This window comes from Prionailurus viverrinus, chromosome A3 (genome assembly GCF_022837055.1).
Source record: "Prionailurus viverrinus isolate Anna chromosome A3, UM_Priviv_1.0, whole genome shotgun sequence".
Taxonomy (NCBI): domain Eukaryota; kingdom Metazoa; phylum Chordata; class Mammalia; order Carnivora; family Felidae; genus Prionailurus; species Prionailurus viverrinus.
The window spans coordinates 96,602,461-96,621,448 of record NC_062563.1 but is presented as its reverse complement, the minus strand read 5'-3'; the positions used below and the strand labels follow the sequence as shown (position 1 = coordinate 96,621,448).

Genomic DNA, 18,988 nt, shown 5'->3' with positions numbered 1-18,988 from the left:
GGTGAACTGTGCTGACTTTTTTAGGTGATTTAGTATGATTGATTGCAATAATGTCTTTAGTTATGAGATTAGTTTAAGAAAAACCAAAACGAACTTTCTTTGACACAGAATGCAATGCCAGGATCAGATAATTTCCAATTCTTCTTAGGATTTAGCCACTTGACATTGTTTATGAACACTGTCACTGCAATTATGGATTTGATGCATACTCTCTATGACATCACATAAATGGATAAGTTAGCCTTTTAAGACAAGATATGAAATGATTGTAAGATTTGAGTCAAGAAACTCCATTACTGAAGTCATGGTTATAATTTTATTCTGATCAAAGAGATGTAGGATTGGTTTCATCTGTTGAAAAAAGGTGTATTTGTTTAACTTAGTGCAAAAGATCAAGAAAAGTCAGGTGGGATAATTTGTGTACTCCAAAAGAATAATCAAAAGGTGTCTTTATAAAGTAATTCATTGTGTAAGACATGATCAGGCAGTTGGCATGCAATCTGACCAAAATGTTATTATTAAAGAGAAATATCTCAGCAATAGAGAATCTAAACAATTTTGATAGCAATGGATTTTAATCAGGAGTTCCTAGATAAAGAGATTCTGTTCTGAGTTTGTTTTATGATAGTGTCTCACATACATAGCCTTGGGCTTAAAAGAGTATATGGTTCTTAGAAGATGATGCTGCCTGGAACTTCTCCAGGAACTTCTCTCAGTTGAGAAATAGATTTGCAAAAGGAAATGGATGAAAGAGGTCAAGATACAGATTGTGCAGATTTGACAGAAGATCTAGTCAGAGTTCCACTCAAGTTCATTATCAGCAAGGCATCTGCACAGATGAAGGTATTCAGAGAAAAGCAATAATGTAAGATGTAGTATTGATGATGAAAGAAAAGATTACAGTCCAAATTAAGTAAGCTTGCCTTCAAGAAAATTGGATTAGGATGAAATATTTGAAATATATTTATTGCCCAGAAAGAAAATGACTGTTGAAGATAGAGTAAGACAATATGTTCCGAAGCAGTAAAAGAAATCTAAACTAAGAAAACTACACACTGCCCATCCAGAAGTCTTTCCTATTTGTAAGATACATGGGCCACAACATGGCACATATTTCTCTCCTAAGGGCTGTGATAAAAGCTATATTTTATAAATCATTTAAATTAAGCTGGAGAAAGCATTTGACAAAATCTGTAGGGACAGAATGCAGAAGATAGTAAGTTAAACATGCTTTTATTTCTAGAGTATAGTAAACCAAGAACAACAGTGAATACACAGAGATAGCCATCAACAGACACCCTGCTATTCTTGCTGAGAATGCTAAACAGTAAGATGAGAAACTAAATGGAAAAAAGAAAACCCAATGGATTACACAATCTAACAAAAGCACAATGGACAGAAAACTTTATCCTTTTTCATGGAAATTATTTGCTATTAGAGAGAAAGGACTTTGAATACCCTCACCCTACAGATATTTAACACTGCCTTTTTAGTTGGAGCACCATAGAAATGTTGTTCAATGAATCAGAAAATGTACTATGTGAAAAGGAAATACAACTCATTGAAGCTCGGATTGTTGGTTTGTCATTAGAACTTAGGAACAACATACAGAAACACTAACCTTTTTCTAGAAAAATATGGTTGTCAAAAAATTTCATCACATCCAATACCAAACATAAAATCCTGTCTCAGTTTTCCTATGGAGTCTCTTAATTTGCTTTAGTTTGAGTCATCTGAGGTAATTGAAAATGGTGCAAAATCAGTAAGATCCCCAGATAATATCTAGTGTATGATTTTAATATTTATCTTCTGTTTATGTGTATATTCTTGTATCAATTTATTCACATTTTAGCTTCTTTTTCTTCCAACTGCCTCAGTATCCAGGAATTCTTGAGGTATATCCAAGTAGGAACAAGAAAAAAACAAAAACATCACAATGGATTTAGGTAACTAATTCAAAATAATGTATTTCTTGACTAGAGCTGACATATCCAAGTGTACACAGGAAAACCAGAAAGCATACACTAAATTACAGATACTATTTCAAACATAAAGGTATTCTACCCAACACTGTAGCTTCCCATAACTTGGTTCAACTTAAGGGAACAGATATTATCTGGATTTGTTCTCACATATCAACAACTAGTTAAAAATGAGGAGGACACTAGAAATTATTTAAAATATATTAATAAATAACATCTAACAATGAAATCAGTGATAACAACTAGCATCTCAAAATTAGAATAGGTCTCATGGGAAAATGTTATAAACCAGCACTGCTTAAATAGGTTTGCCTGTGTCTCACAGATATCAAAAGATGCAAAATTAGTGTCCCTCATCCAGGTACCTGCATATGTCTAATTTCCAAGTTTTCACAAAATATTGCTAGTCGTTGGCTGCCAAATAATGCTCTGAATATGAACTGAGATCCAAAACATTAATTGCGAATAGATTAAGGTGTGGATCACTTGCCTTCTTTTTGATTAGAGGCTTTCAAAACTTGAATAGCTTTAAAACCTAAAGAAATGGAAGTTCACTGACTGAATGACAAGTAATGGCACTGACATTTCTGAGGGAGAGACATTCTTCTTAAAGCCACTAGCCACTTCTCCTCTGACGAGCAATAATGAATGCCCTCAGACCAAAGTATAAATGCCTCAGAGTACAAGTTCAGGTGATGCACTCAAATTAATCCATTGAGTAGATCCAAGTTAAGTCAACCCATGCTTCCACCTATGGTAAAGAGTTATTTGCTTGGTTCGTGTTCCAATTTTGCCACAAGAGAGTCTGTTTTCTCACTTTAAAATGAGAGCATTAGAATATAAAGTCTGTTTCTATGCATAAAACAAATCAGTTTAATTTCATCAGTGAAAAAACGGATTTTTTTCAATGCATAGAATTGATCAAATTGATAGGTTTAGGGCCATTGTCACTAAGTATGTAACTAAAGAGCTTCTTTAACAGAGCAATACACCATCCTCCTCTGCACAAAGACTATTTAAATTCAGGGAGACACCTATACAGGTGTGGTATACTAGACTCAAAACTTGTTATGATGCCTGGCACCCAAGGAGATTTTTACTTATAACATTCCCCATTTCCCATTTCTTCCACATGTAATACCTTGAGTTTGTCAAATGTCACCTTTATAACACTGGGAGAAAGAATCTGCACTGAAAAATCACCTAAGGGTTATTTTTCTCTGAAGGTTTGCATAATTTAGGTTGTACAAAATCAGTGGCCATGTACACTGATATAAATGTAACAGAGGAAGACCTAATGCAGGAATCAAAACTTAAATGGTTATAGTTTTGCTGTCATAACAGATTGAGAAGGTTAGGTTTTTCAGAGAAAGACTGAATTATTCAGCAACCCATCTTAGTAGTAAAGTATATGCAAAGAACTATGGCCATTCTGCCAATGATAAGTACTTGTTTAATTTTCTTAGTGTTACAGAATATTTCCACCATCTTTCCATCCAGATTTATAATCTAAAGTTTGTTTTAATCTTACTGTCTCTAGATCTGGCCTCTCCTACTGTTGCATAGTTCAGGAAAGTCTGTTAAGCCCAAATACTTAATGGCCTATCCTCTGAAAAATCTGGAGAAAATTCTTTGTAACTGCAGTTAATTTCCTGAACACATACCCTTTTGTTCAAGTGAAGCAGAGAAATGTATTTCAAATCCAAATTGAAATAGCAATTTAGATTTGTTTCCATTACTACTACACTCTGATCAGTGTAGATCAAGAATTGACAATAAACAGAATCAGAATATATATATAAAAAACTCTTTCCTCAAAAAAGTGTTGCTTAAAGTACAAGGTTACATAAGTAGGTACAATGCTAATTCCAATGACTGCTTCGTATCATTACAAAATACTAACACTATTTTTATAGAGGAAATATAGAACTTTTCAAATAAAATGCAATTCTCATCTCAACAAATCACATTTTAAAAATATATTTTAAATATATGTAATATAAGTGTATACATATATATATTTTAAAAGATATAATACATATAGCACTGTACAAATAATTCCCACATTTTCTTTTCCCTAAATTTTCTTGGATCAGATGTGTCACAGTTGTCAACCACTTGTTCAGTTCCTGATTACTGCTTATTTGAGGATAATAGAGTAAATATCAAATCATGTGTATTTGTTGTATGTGCATGTTTGTGCACATGCACATATGTATCTTTGGTTATATGCCATAGTCAGGTAGGATTGATTTGGCCATTATCAGTTTCTAGTAGTGTATTAATGGTTTTCATTTATTACCATGAACATTCATGTTGATTTTGAGTCCAATTTTTTTAATGACGTGAAACAGGCAATAAGGACTGTAATTGACCCCTTATTCTCTAATATTTTTCTTTAACAATTCAAATCCTACCAGCATCACAAATTATATTTTCTCACCTTGTCAAGCTTCTCTCCACAACCCAATTGAGAGAGATTTAAATTTGGAAAGGAGAGATTTAAGTGGCAAAGAACAAAAGTGCACATTAGGGCAGGTTACTCCATTCCTCAGGAATAGGGCAAGGCTCCATTCAGTCAGTCTGAGGAAACTAATATCCCCACCTCGAAACTCTGCTCCTATATTTTGTTAATATGAAAAAAAGACATTTAAATGCAATAAAATCTTTCAAAATTTGTAGCATTTTATGTGGGGTCAACTATAAGTTACAATTTGTGTCCTTCCATCTCTGACCTAAACAGTGAATTCCTGTCCGGGGTAGGGTTATTCCTCTTTTGTTCTGACTTCATTGTTATAATGAGACTCTTGATGTAGTTGAACTTCAAATAATAATAATAATAATAATAATAATAATAATAATAGTAAGGCGCAATTTCTCAGATTTATCAGAATGTTTGATGTTCAGCATTCTACATTCTTAAATTCCACCTTACTGTTTCCAATCTCATTCAGAAAAATCCACGAAGTACAAATGTTAGGGTAAAAATAATCAAAGGTTATTTAGAATGATTTTTATGTCTTCAGATCCATGTGTACATCTTCATTTTTACATTTAAAAGAATCCATTAAATCCTCTGAAACCTAGTAAATAAAAATTAATTAAAAACACAACCATCAAATATACAAGTAATATCCGCATCACAGCTTTGGAATTTACTTGTATGCAAAATATATTTACATACTTGGAAAAAAATTTGCTCAACTTTTCTGCCATGATGAATATAATGCTATCACATTTAAGGGATATTACCTTCACTAAAATTATTTACGATACGCTATGGTTAAATTTCTTTTTTTTTTCTTCTTTCATGCCTCTTCTCTCCTATCCTACTCTCATTTCTTCCTCTTCTTTCAACATTCCTTTTTCCAAAAAGCATGTAAACTGACCTAAGAGATTAAATAAACAAACACTAAGCCAATAAAGCCAATTTACAAACTAATGGATGTTTAATATTCTGGACTTCAGTTTCTTCTATTTTCACTTTAACATTTCTGTCACTGTTAGTTTTTGGGTTTTTTTGTTTTTTGTTTTTTGTTTTTTGTTTTTTTGTTTTTTTTAGATTTTCTCTTCTCCATTGACCTCCTTAGCAAGCACACAAATGGCGTAAGCTCAATTGGCTCACAAATGCATCTTCTACTTTGAGGTTTAGTAGGAATGGCACCTTTTGCCTGTTGAGAAGGATTTAAGCCAATAACTTTTAAAAACATATCTCCAGACAGAAAATTAGTAGTGCTTCTTAGACAGCAATTGTATGATTGAGCACATGTAAGCATATATCCAGGATTGTGTTATTTCTCCAACTCCCCATCGTGTCACAAGAAGAACTTTTGCATCCATTGTCCCCAGCCTATGACCTGTTGAGTTTTCCTGCCCCACCTCTCAAGCCAAAGGCAGATACAACAGAAGAAGCCTTTCCCAGTTAGTACACACAGAATCACATAAAACATACACATGCTGACATGATACATAACTGTGCACATGTGCATTCTGTTCATCATGCTAGCTCACGGCTCTAAAAACACAGCTCTCAGCTTTGAGATTTAAGTCATTTCTCTTGGAAAAATGGAAATAAGCTATCCAAATCTCTTATTTTAGGGGAAATTTTGACTACTAACAAATATACCTTCCTGGGAGCTTTCCTCTATTTCAGAAAAGAAGCTACAGCCTTGAATCCCATTATTTAAGCATTTCTCTCTCTCTCTCTCTCTCTCTCTCTCTCTCTCTCTCTCTCTCATATATAATACTATAGTAGTTTATCCCTAAAAATGTAGCAACTTTGTCATGCCAGACAACAAAATAAATGGGGCCCTAGGCATGGACATTTTCTTGGCAAAATCATTTAAAGTTTGTGTGTATGGGGTCTTACATTCTTGACTCTTTCAGAACTTTGAAGGCAGTCATTTGTGGCTATTTTGCAAAAGAAACACATTGGTATTTTTTCTCCATTAGCCATCAGTGAAGGAGGATGAAGAATAAGATGGACGCAGAAGTGGCAAAGACAGCAGACTACAGATGCAGGTATGGCACCAAATAGCAATCAAGCTTTGAAAAAATGAGGAGGCCAAGAGCAGGTCCATAACTGAGCAATATATAGCAAACCTTTATAATGCATTTGACTCAAAACTATTATAAAGTTATAAAGTATAACATTCCTCAAAAAGAAGCCTTCTCCCATGCAAGGATTTATGAACTTTGCCAATAAGACTCAAAGAAGGAAACAGGCTTCTTGATGGTGTTCTCAATCTCAAACACCTCTACAAATGCCAACAGTGCAAGTGATAAAAGCCAGTGATGGTTTGGACTACATCTAAATGAGGAAAAGACAATGGAAATGATGCTCGGGAAGCAGTGATGAACAATGGGTACTGAGAGGATAATGGAGAACAGCTCTGCCAGTAAAATATCACCTAAATGAGGTTGTGGACTCTGAGATCCACAAAGATGCTTTGTGCATCCATGTAAATAATAAGATTTGGAAAGTGACAAATGAAAGCACACAAGGCAAGCTAAACAAAAAGCACTCAGTTCCACAGGTGCTATATACAGATGGACATGAAAGCCGAATGGTATGGGAAACTATACCATCGAGTCTGAAGATAAGAAAAGAAGCAAGGGATATGCAATGTTTTGATCACTTCTTGGCAGAGAGAAACTGGGTAATTACCAACTCGGCAGAAAGGACACATTGCAAGACAGATTGCTCTTGGTTGTTGAAGAATGTTGAAGCAGGATCATTTTGGAAATGCAAAGAGGTGACTATGCTTTGGGAAGAGGCACAAAATAGCCAATTTATCGGACTCTAGGTGAAACTGCATGGAACAGGCTTTCCAGATGGCATCTCCATGCAAGCCAGATCAGCTCTTTTCCCAGCTGTTTTCTGCCACCCAAATAATACAGAACCTGAAACCATTGAAGAATGATTTTTCCATATATTTTTATCAAATGGTCTGTTGAATTTCTGAAAATTGAGAATTGAGCTTCATGACTCGTCTGATTTTCAAAAGGCATTCACCACGTTGATAATGTGATGTTCCCAGTAATGTCACACTTAAAATGGCAGCAGCATCTTTGACTGGGAAAAGAACTAAAGGTGGCAGAGCCACACTTTGGAATTTGCATATAGTTTACAATAGATGGCACCTCGTGTTCAAAGAAGGGGACAGAGGGAGGAGAAGCCAAGGTGAAGAACCTCAACACATACATTTGGAAATCTTGCCAAGAAATCATAATTCTTCTATTAATCAAACTTATTTCTCTATATTTGATGAAAATGGACCAGATACTAAGGGAAACACCGGAGTTATTAAGCAAAGAAGACATAATTGTTAGTGTTTGACAACTATGTTAGTTTTTGGCAACAGCACATCAACCTGTATTAAATTTGAATATTTTCTGGCTTTCAAGGGTTACTGATAACCTAGTATGCATTGGAACCTGATGAATGAATTCCTATTGTTTTCACCATCTCTAACATGTGAACACAATCCACACATAGAGAGGCTGGCTCCTGAACAGAGAGTGAAAATTACTAGGACTAACAAAGGGAAGTAGACTCACAATGAGTAAATGTACAAAAGCTCCAAATAATTATAATAGTCAAAGCTTGGCAATGAGTTTCCAGACTACAAAATTAGTTTTCTTGTGAAGAATGGAGATTTTACAAGGCTAGTATAAACATGGGGTAATTGGAAAATCAAATTGCTCTTTGTGAGTTATTGTAAGGTCTGGAATAATGGTGATAACATTTATTTAAAAAAAAAACTCCCTATGAATCACTGTAGTTTGGTGTTTTTAGCAGTACTGTTGCCAAGAATGCTTGCCTTGGAAGCACAACAGTGGGAACTTTAATTGTGAAGCCCAACTCCCAGCTTACCCCTGACACAATGAGCTCTCCTCCTAGATTCTGAACTTCTGCCTTCACCTTGCTGCAGATATTAAGCTGATGGCAATACAAAGCAATTCGTTGAAGGTAGGCTAATAAATCCTGCTTACATGCTGAATCAGGACACTGTAAAACATTAAAAAAAAGTGATCTCAATTAGTAAGTACTCTTCAGTTTCTAACACTTGCTATATAAAAGCTGTAAGAAGAAAAGGTTTTAGTGTCATAAATATTAATCACATCCATTTAACTTCTTGATAGCACATTTTATGAAAGCCACAGTCAGTAGTTTACAATGGTCAGCTGTACTTTGATACAATTCTCTAAACAGAATATTGAAGATCTTCCAGAAAGTCTTACTGGAACTTCTGTACATGTTTATGAGTAATTTTACCAGTTGTCTTCTAAACTGTTAAGAAAACCAAATATTCTACAGGTTTTTTTCTTAGTGGCCCACTCAACATTCACTATGTGTAGTTATTTTAATATGGACAACCAAAGCAACAGAGGCTAGAAAGAAATTGCTCTGCATAGAAATCTCTCTGACACAGCATAAGATAGAATTTCAATTCATTTGGTTGGGTGAAAAAACCATTTGTTTCCTTTGGCTTTCTCAGAAAAGTATCATTCACTAAAGGAAGTCTATTACACTTTTTGGATTTTTGTATTTATCAAAAATTTAGCAACATTATAAACTTTAAATAAGACATTCTGAGAAGGATCATAACCACTGTTAGAGAAAGAGATTTAAGTAGAGTTTGAAGCCAACTGAAACAAACACATAAGAGTAAAAACAGAGCTCTTCAAAGGTTATACCAGAGTCAACTAGAACCAGGAATTTTGGATTCTCTCTGAGACTTAGTGGGTAGATAATCCATCAAATACACAGTGAGCTTAGCTGAACACTTCCACAGATATTTACATGACTCTCTAAAGCATTTAAGGCTTCAATACCAATGGTTATTCAATAATTGGAATATATTTCTATTACTATCAAAAGTTCAGGGGCGCCTGGGTGGCACAGTCGGTTAAGCGTCCGACTTCAGCCAGGTCATGATCTCGCGGTCCGTGAGTTCGAGCCCCGCGTCAGACTCTGGGCTGATGGCTCGGAGCCTGGAGCCTGTTTCTGATTCTGTGTCTCCCTCTCTCTCTGCCCCTCCCCCGTTCATGCTCTGTCTCTCTCTGTCCCAAAAATAAATAAAAAACGTTGAAAAAAAAATTAAAAAAAAAAAAAAAGTTCAGTTCAAGATTCTGTAGGCCATTCCATTGTTCTGGCTCAAATTAGCACTTGTAAAGGATGTATACTCACCAAATTTTTGATCAAACACTGTAAGAAATAAAGATCTATAGCTAAATCTGAAGTGACTTATTTAGAATAAGCGAATGAGAGGGGTGCCTGGGTGGCTTGGTCAGTTAAGTTTCTGGCTCTTGATTATAGCCTGGTTCATGATCTCATGACTGTGAGATTGACCCCCAAGTTGGGCTCCTCACTGGGCATGGAGCCTGCTTAAAATTCTCCCTTTCCCTCTGCTCCTCACCCGCTCACTGTTTCTCTATCTCAAAAAAAAAAAAAAAAAAAGTTATGAGAAAAAGACTCCAGCTAGGTTTTCTTCAAGCTTAAGAAAGGCAATTCTTAAAAAAAAAAAAAAAAAGGCAAACCTTTCATTAATACTGTGAATCCTGTGGTTTTGACATAACCATATCTTTAACAAATGACAAAGGGGTCTCTTTTATATGTAACACCATTGTGGTACTTTCTTTTACTAACTGCATTTATCAAGAAAGAATCCCACAGAGACTGTTTTAGCTTTCTACAAGTACTTAATACTGTAATATTTATCCTACTCCAGAGACCCATATACTGAAAGGAATTAACTTTAAAATGATATCTCCCTTGAGGGCTGACAAGGCTTTCGATACAAATACCTTGCAACAAATTAAACTCGAAGTTCTATCTCAATGGAACAGTAATTAAAAATGCAACAGTCCGTAAAAAGTTTATATTGCTTGTGTATCTCAAATCTTCATAAAAATATTTTCAGGCAAAATAAAGGCAACACATCCACTTTTTGGTAATGTTCGTCCTATTCCATTATTTAAAACACACATAAAAGCATGATGGACCAAGAAATATAATTCATATATCATGAAAATAGGTGAGTTTGAGAAAGATATGTCCTATTCAGACAAAGCATTATCAAAAACTGCAAGTTGCTTCATAGCTGATGACAGTGCACATGCCACCAAGAGAGGGTTATATTTAACCAACTCGTGTTTATTTTAAGTCATCATAGAATAGCATTTACATATTTTGTCATTTAATTTCTTGTTTAATTTTTGTTTTTATTTTTTAAATGTTTATTTATTTTGAGAGAGAGAATAAGCCAGGGAGGGGCAGAGAGAGAGGAAGAGAAAGAGAATCCAAAGCAGGCTTCATGCTGTCGGTGTAGAGCCCACAGTGGTGCTCAATCTCACCAACCGTGATCATGACCTGAGCTGAAATCAAGACTCAGACACTTAACCAACTGAGCCACCCAGGCGCTGCTAAATACTTTGTTATTTAATTGCAAAATACATCTAGAATCTTGGGATTTGTGTGTGTGCATGTGTGATGTGCTTTCCATATATCAAGTCCATAGTTAATTCTATTTCCATAGTCCTGCTGCCTGGGACTATGATTCAAGTTGCATAATTGCTGGAAATAAAGGTCCTAAAATGCGAAAGCAAAAAACAAGAACTCAAGGAACCTAAACATACTAAAAAATAGTTTAAAGCTATTTAGATTCAGAGTTTAATGGAGAAGCCATCCAAACTCCATCTACTTTCACTTCAGGAAAGAAGTCCTTCCACACAAAACTCTTTTTAGAACCTCTACCAATCTCTTCTCACTCCACTCATCCCAAGTGCCCTGAACATTTTCAGGGAAAAAATGTGGCATTCTTTCCTGGCTGGTGCATTTTTGTTTGTTTGCATACATGCGTGCATATTTCCAAGAACATTCATTATCTCTCCTCTCTTTTCCATAAACTTTCTGGGATACATACAGAACTCTGTATAGATCAGTTCAATTTATCCTGCAAACTGCAGGAAGCCTGGCAATTGATATGTCCCTGAAATTAGCAACTTAGTGGTGGTTTGGTCTTCAACCCATACAAATTTTAGGGGATAGTCAAATGGTGGTAATATTTAATGAATTATCTTTACAATTAAGTGTTTCTCCAAAATTAAAATGTTTTTTTTTCTAATTTTTTTTCAACGTTTATTTATTTTTGGGACAGAGAGAGACAGAGCATGAACGGGGGAGGGGCAGAGAAGAGGGAGACACAGAATCGGAAACAGGCTCCAGGCTCCGAGCCATCAGCCCAGAGCCTGACGCGGGGCTCGAACTCCCGGACCACGAGATCGTGACCTGGCTGAAGTCAGACGCTTAACCGACTGCGCCACCCAGGCGCCCCAATTAAAATGTTTTTAATGTTTGTTTATTTTGAGAGGGAGAGAGATCAAGTGAGCAAGTGGGTAGAGGGGCAGAGAGAGAGAAGAGAGAGAATTCAAAGAAGCTCTAGGCGCCATCAGCCTAGAGCTCAATGAGAGGCTCGATCTCATGAACCATGAAATCATGACCTGAGCCGAAACCAAGAGTCTGATGCTTACCTGACTGAGCCACCTAGGAGCCCCTCTCAAAAATGTAAAAGCAAGCACAAAACATTCCCTTGGATTAGCCATCATATATGTAAAAAAATTAAAATGAGACAATCTGCTGGCATATTTTAAATGTAATCTTAATGATTTAATCATGTGTTTTCAGTATTGACAAGACGAGTGGATTTGGTATTGACTTCTGAGGGATTCTAGAATCTGGGATGTTGAAGACGGCAAGTATTTAGGGGAAGAGCCAAACATTAAGGAATGAAGGAAGAAAATTATAATAAGCAACTCAAAAATTATAGGAGACTAGGGCCATTAAGAAGGAGGAACAATCCTATGTCAGTGTCTCTAGACAGCATCACTATATTGGAGTCTAGTAAGCGATTTCATGCTTACAATGTTGTGTCCATGTAAGTAACAGCTTATGTAATATTTTCAATTTCAGAATCTTATTTTATATTTTAAGACATTTTTCCTTTTAAAATAGCTCAAACTATAAACTACTGTTATTCAAAAGGGTAAGAATTAGTTACCTGTACAAGTCTACTGTTTAAAGTACCCTTATAAGGAATGGAACATTATTGCAACTAGACATATTTAGAACAGGATTTTAGAGTTCCAGTTTAAGCCACATGACATGCAAAGTGTGGAGATAAACACAAATACTCAGGTGAGATTCAGAACTACTTTCATGTATCTAACTTCGGTCGGAAGGCACAAAAGATACTCTCAGAATTTCCTTTCTCTGTAATGCCTTTAAATCCAGATGAAAATAAAGCTGAAATCTGGAGGTTCCTGATTATGTGGATTAATTCCATTTATGCCAGAGCATTATTAAGAATTATCAAGAGTATCATTATAGTAAGATCAATATTAAATAACAAGAGTTAAAAGTTCTTTCTCTTCCTCTTTATGCAGTGTAGCTGACTTGCTGAATGAGGGTAGCCAGCATAATCCATTCTTTGGGGGTTATGTCTCTTAAGTAGTGGGTACTCTTCATTCTGAAGGAGTTTTGGTCATAGGCCTGATGAGTCACTCCTGGACTGAACCCACTTTGCCATGAACTCAGTCTCAGCAAAGTTCGAGTCCAGTTTGTAAAACGTAAGTGATTACAATTCATCCTTCAGAAGCATTTTATAGAGTACATAAAAACCATTATAGAACCAAAGTGCTAATTAATGGTACCACACAGCAGGTGCTTACTCTTCCCTCCTGTATTACCTGATCAGCCACAGCACGGGCTAACTTGTCCATTCGAGAACCTGCTTCGGCAATTTTCTTGGCAGCATTAATAACATCAGATGTATTTTTCAATGGGCCTTTGCCTCTGAAACAACATATACAACATAATTAGAAATTTGCTTTTAACAAATAAACAAACCTACTGTATTGTTTGCCCAGGACTCTGTTGTTGTATTTGATTTTGCTCTGTCCAGATCAGAAGGATTTCAAATGTTTTCTGGATTCACTTCAGTTTCCATGTTAATAGTCTACTTTACTTCCATTCACCTTTAGGGAATATTTTTCCTTATTTTGATGTGCATGCTCATAGTTTATTCTTTATATTAATTTCTTTGTTTTTAAACAGTGGTTCATTACAAAAGATGACCACTTTGAAGGTGATAGGAATTTAATATTTAAAAGCTTACCATGTGCCTATGCTATTATATATACCACCTCACTTGGATTCATTACAACGCTAGCAAGCAAGCATCATTATTCCCACTTTAGAGGAGAGGAAAATGGAAGAAATACTATTAACTCAACTAAGCTTTATGAAGGACAAAATGTAAATTCTACATTTAAATCAGAGTCTAGCCAAAGTGAATACACATGCATTGTCTTTCATACCATATCCAGCACTATATTGTATTAATTATATTTTTAAGTCTACTTTGACACTCTGAAAAGCAATGGTCTCTCATATATAACTAGGAACTGATCGGCCGGCATTTCAGAAATCTGTTGAGCCCGCACTCCCATTGGCTTGTATGCTTCCAGTACTGATTTATGAACAAAAAACACAAAACACTGTGTGACAGTAGATGTCTTTATACTTCCAAACCATCGTCCCATATTTTCGCATAACATTTTCAATTTGGTGAACTGTTTAATATTACATGTATTTTAAATATTTATTATAAAAGAAAAGGAAACTATGCTGCACTATAAATCTTTAAACAAAATGGGGCATGTGACTTTTCTTTCTCTTTTCTTGAGAGGTAAATAAAACAATACATTTATTCTTTTTTTTTAGCATTGTTACTTATTCTGCTCTCCTTATGTGCATCTAAAAATCAATGCAATTTTTAAGGCTACAAAATTACATTCCTATAGTTAGAAATGTGGTGAGATGTGGAGAAAAACTACTCAGAAACAACTTATTTAGAACACATAGGGATATATACAGTGGCAATGACTGCCATTGTTATATAATAACATTTTCTAAATAGAAGACTTAAAATGGCTTCAGAAAATATATGTAAATGAAGGATATTTTGTTCATTTTCCCTCCTAATTTCCCTTTTGGTATTTTTTACATTCATAGCTAAAAAAATGCATTGTATTCATGTCAATGCTTAAACACACAGGATGGCAAATTCAAAACTTAAGATATTTTATTTTGCTATGGTAGCTTTAATTTGTCCACAAAGCACAGTGATTTTTTTTTCCAGTTACTACTTAGGTTTTTAACTATGATAAGAGACTTCATATGTGAATTTTATGTAGCATAGATAAGATTTTGTGAAAATCTGGCTCCCATTTTCTAACATTAATTTGTCATTATCTGTAAAAAAAAACTTTTCCTTGTTTTTGCTTTATATTTTTTAAAGAAAGTTTAGATGCAGAATCTGTCAATGTTTAATAATGTTGTCATTATTACACATTTGTTTTATAACTTCCAGACCTTAGAATCTCTTCTTGTTTACAGTTTTACTCTGACACAATATCTGTTGTTACTTTTTGCCTTCAATCTTAACCCATAAAAAGAGCTGCATGCTGCTTAACTTTTTCCTCACCAACAATCAGGTATTTGTTTGTTTCAAGAATTTCAAAGGATTTGGAAAAACACTGCCCCATGAACTTTACATAACTTTCAACAGTTGATTAATTATGACAAAATATGCTAAGTTAGTAAGGAATACTTATAGAGATCTACATTTGCCTGAAGCTTAGACTCCCATCTTATAGCCAAAGAACAATTAGAAGCTTGTCTTTTGTGACTACACAGGAAACTACAGTTCAGAGACTAACTAGTATATCGTTACTTAAAACATTTGAGTCTAGAGCCCATCTTGTAGACACAGTTCAAATTCTTAGAGTCCCAAGCTGGTGATACGAATGTATTTCAGTAAACTAGGCAGCAAAATAGAACTTTTGAGATCATCAAATATTTCTTTATTTTCTAGTTGAGGAAACTGAAACCCAAGCAGGAAGTCTCAGTGACATGCCCAGGATGATACTGGCAGAGACGGTGATATACAAAAAGAGAATTAGGGTTAGGACCTCTGTGTCCTGAATCACAATTTAGTACTCTTTTTGCTATATATATATTTAATTCTTATAAGAATGCTAAAGTAGTGATCTCAAGGAAAACAAATAACCTTCACTACAGACATGAATTTACAAGAAATAATGAAAACAAGAATTATCTGACTCAAGCATTTACAAAGAAGCAGCAGGAAAAAAAAACTAATAAAATTACAAGAAGAGATTAATGATTGAGAAAATAATGAAACATGGAAAATAATTCTAAAACAGGGTTCACCCCCCCAAAAAAGGAAAACCAGATGTAAAAAAATATACTTAGATTGCTATCAAAACAAAATAAAGGAGATAACATTTAAAAGTAAAAAAAGGTAACAGTGAAATGACCTTAGAAAACAAAATTAAGAGTATCATAAAACTAAATTTCTCAACACATGTAAATATATTTGAGAACCTGGAGGATATAACTTTCTAGGAAAATATAAGTTACCAATGCTGACAAGAAAGGAGATTTTGAAAAAACTACAGAGTCTGATTTCCTGTTTACAGAAATAAACAAGACTGTTAAAGACAAAGTTAGTCAAAAAATCAGTCAATCCAGATGGTGTCTCAGAGGAAATCACTAACCCTTTAAAAAGAGGATAATCTCAATGTTATTTAAACTCTTCCAGAATACAGGAAGAAAGTCTTCAAAAACAATTTCATTCTGGACCTAGTTCCTCCTGGTCCCAATCGTGTTTCTAAGATTGACCCGGTCTGACCCTGGACCCAGTCTGGTTTTGAAGGTGTGTCCAGCCTTATTTTGGATTTAGTACTGTTTTCTAAGTCAGACCCTTTCCACCCCAGACCCAGTCCCACTCCGGCTAGTTTCTGGAGGGGGGAGGAGGGGGAGGAGGATGGAGGTAGGGGCAGGTAGGGAGAAGCTCATATAAAGTCTGAAAACACATAATGCCAAAGATTTGGAGCTATGATCCAAAATCCAGGAACCGCTTATCCACCACCTCCAGAGGCAGCAAGAAAGCAGCAGAGTTCAAGGAAGATGGCAGCATAGGAGGATGCTGGACTCACCTCGTCCTGCTGATTGCTTAGATTCCACCCACATCTGCCTGAATAATCCAGAAAACCACTGGAAGACTAGCAGAACAGACTCTCTGGAGCCAAGCGTAGACAAGAGGCCCACAGAAGATGGTAGGAATGGTGGAGAGGTGGTGCACGCTACATGGACTGGCGGGAGGGAGCTGGGGCAGTGGAGAGGCAGCCCACCTGGCAAGGCAGAGCCCCCGAGTCTGACTTGCAGACACGAAGGGACCAGACTGAGTGAGTTCTGACAGCCAGTGGGACTTAACGTCTAGAATGTTAAAAGTCAACAGCTCTGCTCTCGGAGAGCAGGGAGGGCGAGAGGACACCGGGAGGGAGAGTTTTTGAGCCCCGAAAGGACAGAGCTCAGCTCAGTGGGGAACAAAGGTGCTGGCAAGCGCCATCTCCCTCTCCCATCCCCCAGCCAAAATTCCAAAGGGAACCAGTTCCCCTCACCAAACTTGCTTGCGACGTGCAAATGCCCAGTGCTATGCTTCTGTGGATCCATCTGTCCCACGGGCCTGCCTCCCTCCCGGTGCTGCAGGACCCCTCCCCCAGGGGACCAGTGATGGCAAAACTAGCTAAGCCTACCCCTCCCACCCCTGTGCACCTTGAGGATCCACCCTGGCTAATATGCCCTTGGCCAGATCCCATTGAAGCAGCACCACAAGCCTGGCAGTGTGCAAGCAGCCCAGACATGGGCTACACCACTCCACAGTGAGTCCTGCCCCTGGGAGAGGGGAAGATAAGGTACACACCAGTCTGACTGTGGCCCCAGTGGTGATCTGGGGGCAGACATGGAGTCTGACTGTAGCCCCGCCCACCAACACAAGTTTCTCCGGACAGCACAGGGGAAGTGCCTTTCAGTTTGGAGCTACCATAGGGACTACCCAAAATGACGAAATGGAAGAATTCTCTTCAAAAGAAACTCAAGGAAGTAGTGACAGTTAATGAATTGATCAAAACTGATTTAAACAATATAACGGAACAAGAATTTAGAATAATAGTCATAAAATTAATCACTAGGCTTAAAAAAGCATAGAGGACAGCAGAGAATCTATTGCTACAGAGATCAAGGGACTAAAAAATAGTCACAAGGAATTAAAAAATGCTATAAATAGGGTGCAAAATAAAATGGAGGCGGCCATAGCATGGATTGAAGAGGCAGAGGAGAGAATAGGTGAATTAGAAGATAAAATTATGGAAAAAGAGGAAGCTGAGAAAAAGAGAGATTAAAAAATCCAGGAATATGAAGGGAAAATTAGAGAACTAAGTGATGCAATCAAATGGAACAATATCCGTATCATAGGAATTCCAAAAGAAGAAGAGAGAAAAAAAGGGCTGAAGCTGTACTTGAACAAATCATAGCTGAGAACTTCCCTGATCTAGGGAAGGAAAAAGGCATTGAAATCCAACAGGCACAGAGAACTCCCTTCAGACGTAACTTGAATCGATCTTCTGCACCACATATCATAGTGAAACTGGCAAAATACAAGGATAAAGAGAGAATTCTGAAAGCAGCTAGGGATAAACAGGCCCTAACGTACAAAGGTAGACACAAAAGGGTAGTAGCAGACCTATCTACTGAAACTTGGCAGGCCAGGAAGGAATGGCAGGAAATCTTCAATGTGATGAACAGAAAAAATATGCAGCCGAGAATCCTTTATCCCGCAAGTCTGTCATTTAGAATAGAAGCAGAGATAAAGGTTTTCCCAAACAAACAAAAACTGAAGGAATTCATCACCACTAAACCAGCCCTACAAGAGATCCTAAGGGGGATTCTGTGAGTGAAATCCTGCAAGGACCAAAAAGTACCAGAGACATCACTATAAGCATAAAACCTACAGACATCACAATGACTCTAAACCCATATCTTTCCATAATGACACTGAATGTAAATGGATTAAATGCGCCAACCAAAAGACATAGGGTATCAGAATGGATAAAAAAACAAGACCCATCTATTTGCTGTCTACAAGAGACTCATTTTAGACCTGAGGACACCTTCAGATTGAGAGTGAGGGGATGGAGAACTATCTATCATGCTACTGGAAGTCAGAAGAAAGCTGGAGTAGCCATACTTATATCAGACAAACTAGACTTTAAATTAAAGGCTATAACAAGAGATGAAGAAAGGCATTATATAATAATTACAGGGTCTATCCATCAGGAAGAGCTAACAATTATAAATGTCTATGCGCTGAATATGGGAGCCCCCAAATATATAAATAATTAATCACAAACATAAGCAACCTTATTGATAAGAATGTGGTAATTGCAGGGGACTTTAATACCCCACTGACAACAATGGATAGATCATCTAGAAACAGGATCAATAAAGAAACAAGGGTCCTGAATGATACATTCGATCATTGTCAAGATGGACTTGACAGATATATTTAGAACTCTGC

At 36.4% G+C, this 18,988-nt stretch overlaps 1 protein-coding gene across 5 annotated transcripts in view; it reads right to left on the bottom strand.

Annotated features, from left to right (window-relative positions):
• Nucleotides 1-18,988, bottom strand: part of CTNNA2 (catenin alpha 2) — a 1,116,199-nt gene that overhangs the window by 34,313 nt on the left and 1,062,898 nt on the right. For all 5 annotated transcript variants that reach the window (XM_047854186.1, XM_047854187.1, XM_047854188.1 and 2 more), the window contains exons 16-17: nucleotides 13,233-13,338; nucleotides 8,359-8,493 (exon numbers count right to left, since the gene is read on the bottom strand). In XM_047854186.1, coding sequence (XP_047710142.1) covers nucleotides 8,359-8,493; nucleotides 13,233-13,338 — 241 coding nt within the window. The remainder of the gene's footprint in view (nucleotides 1-8,358; nucleotides 8,494-13,232; nucleotides 13,339-18,988) is intronic.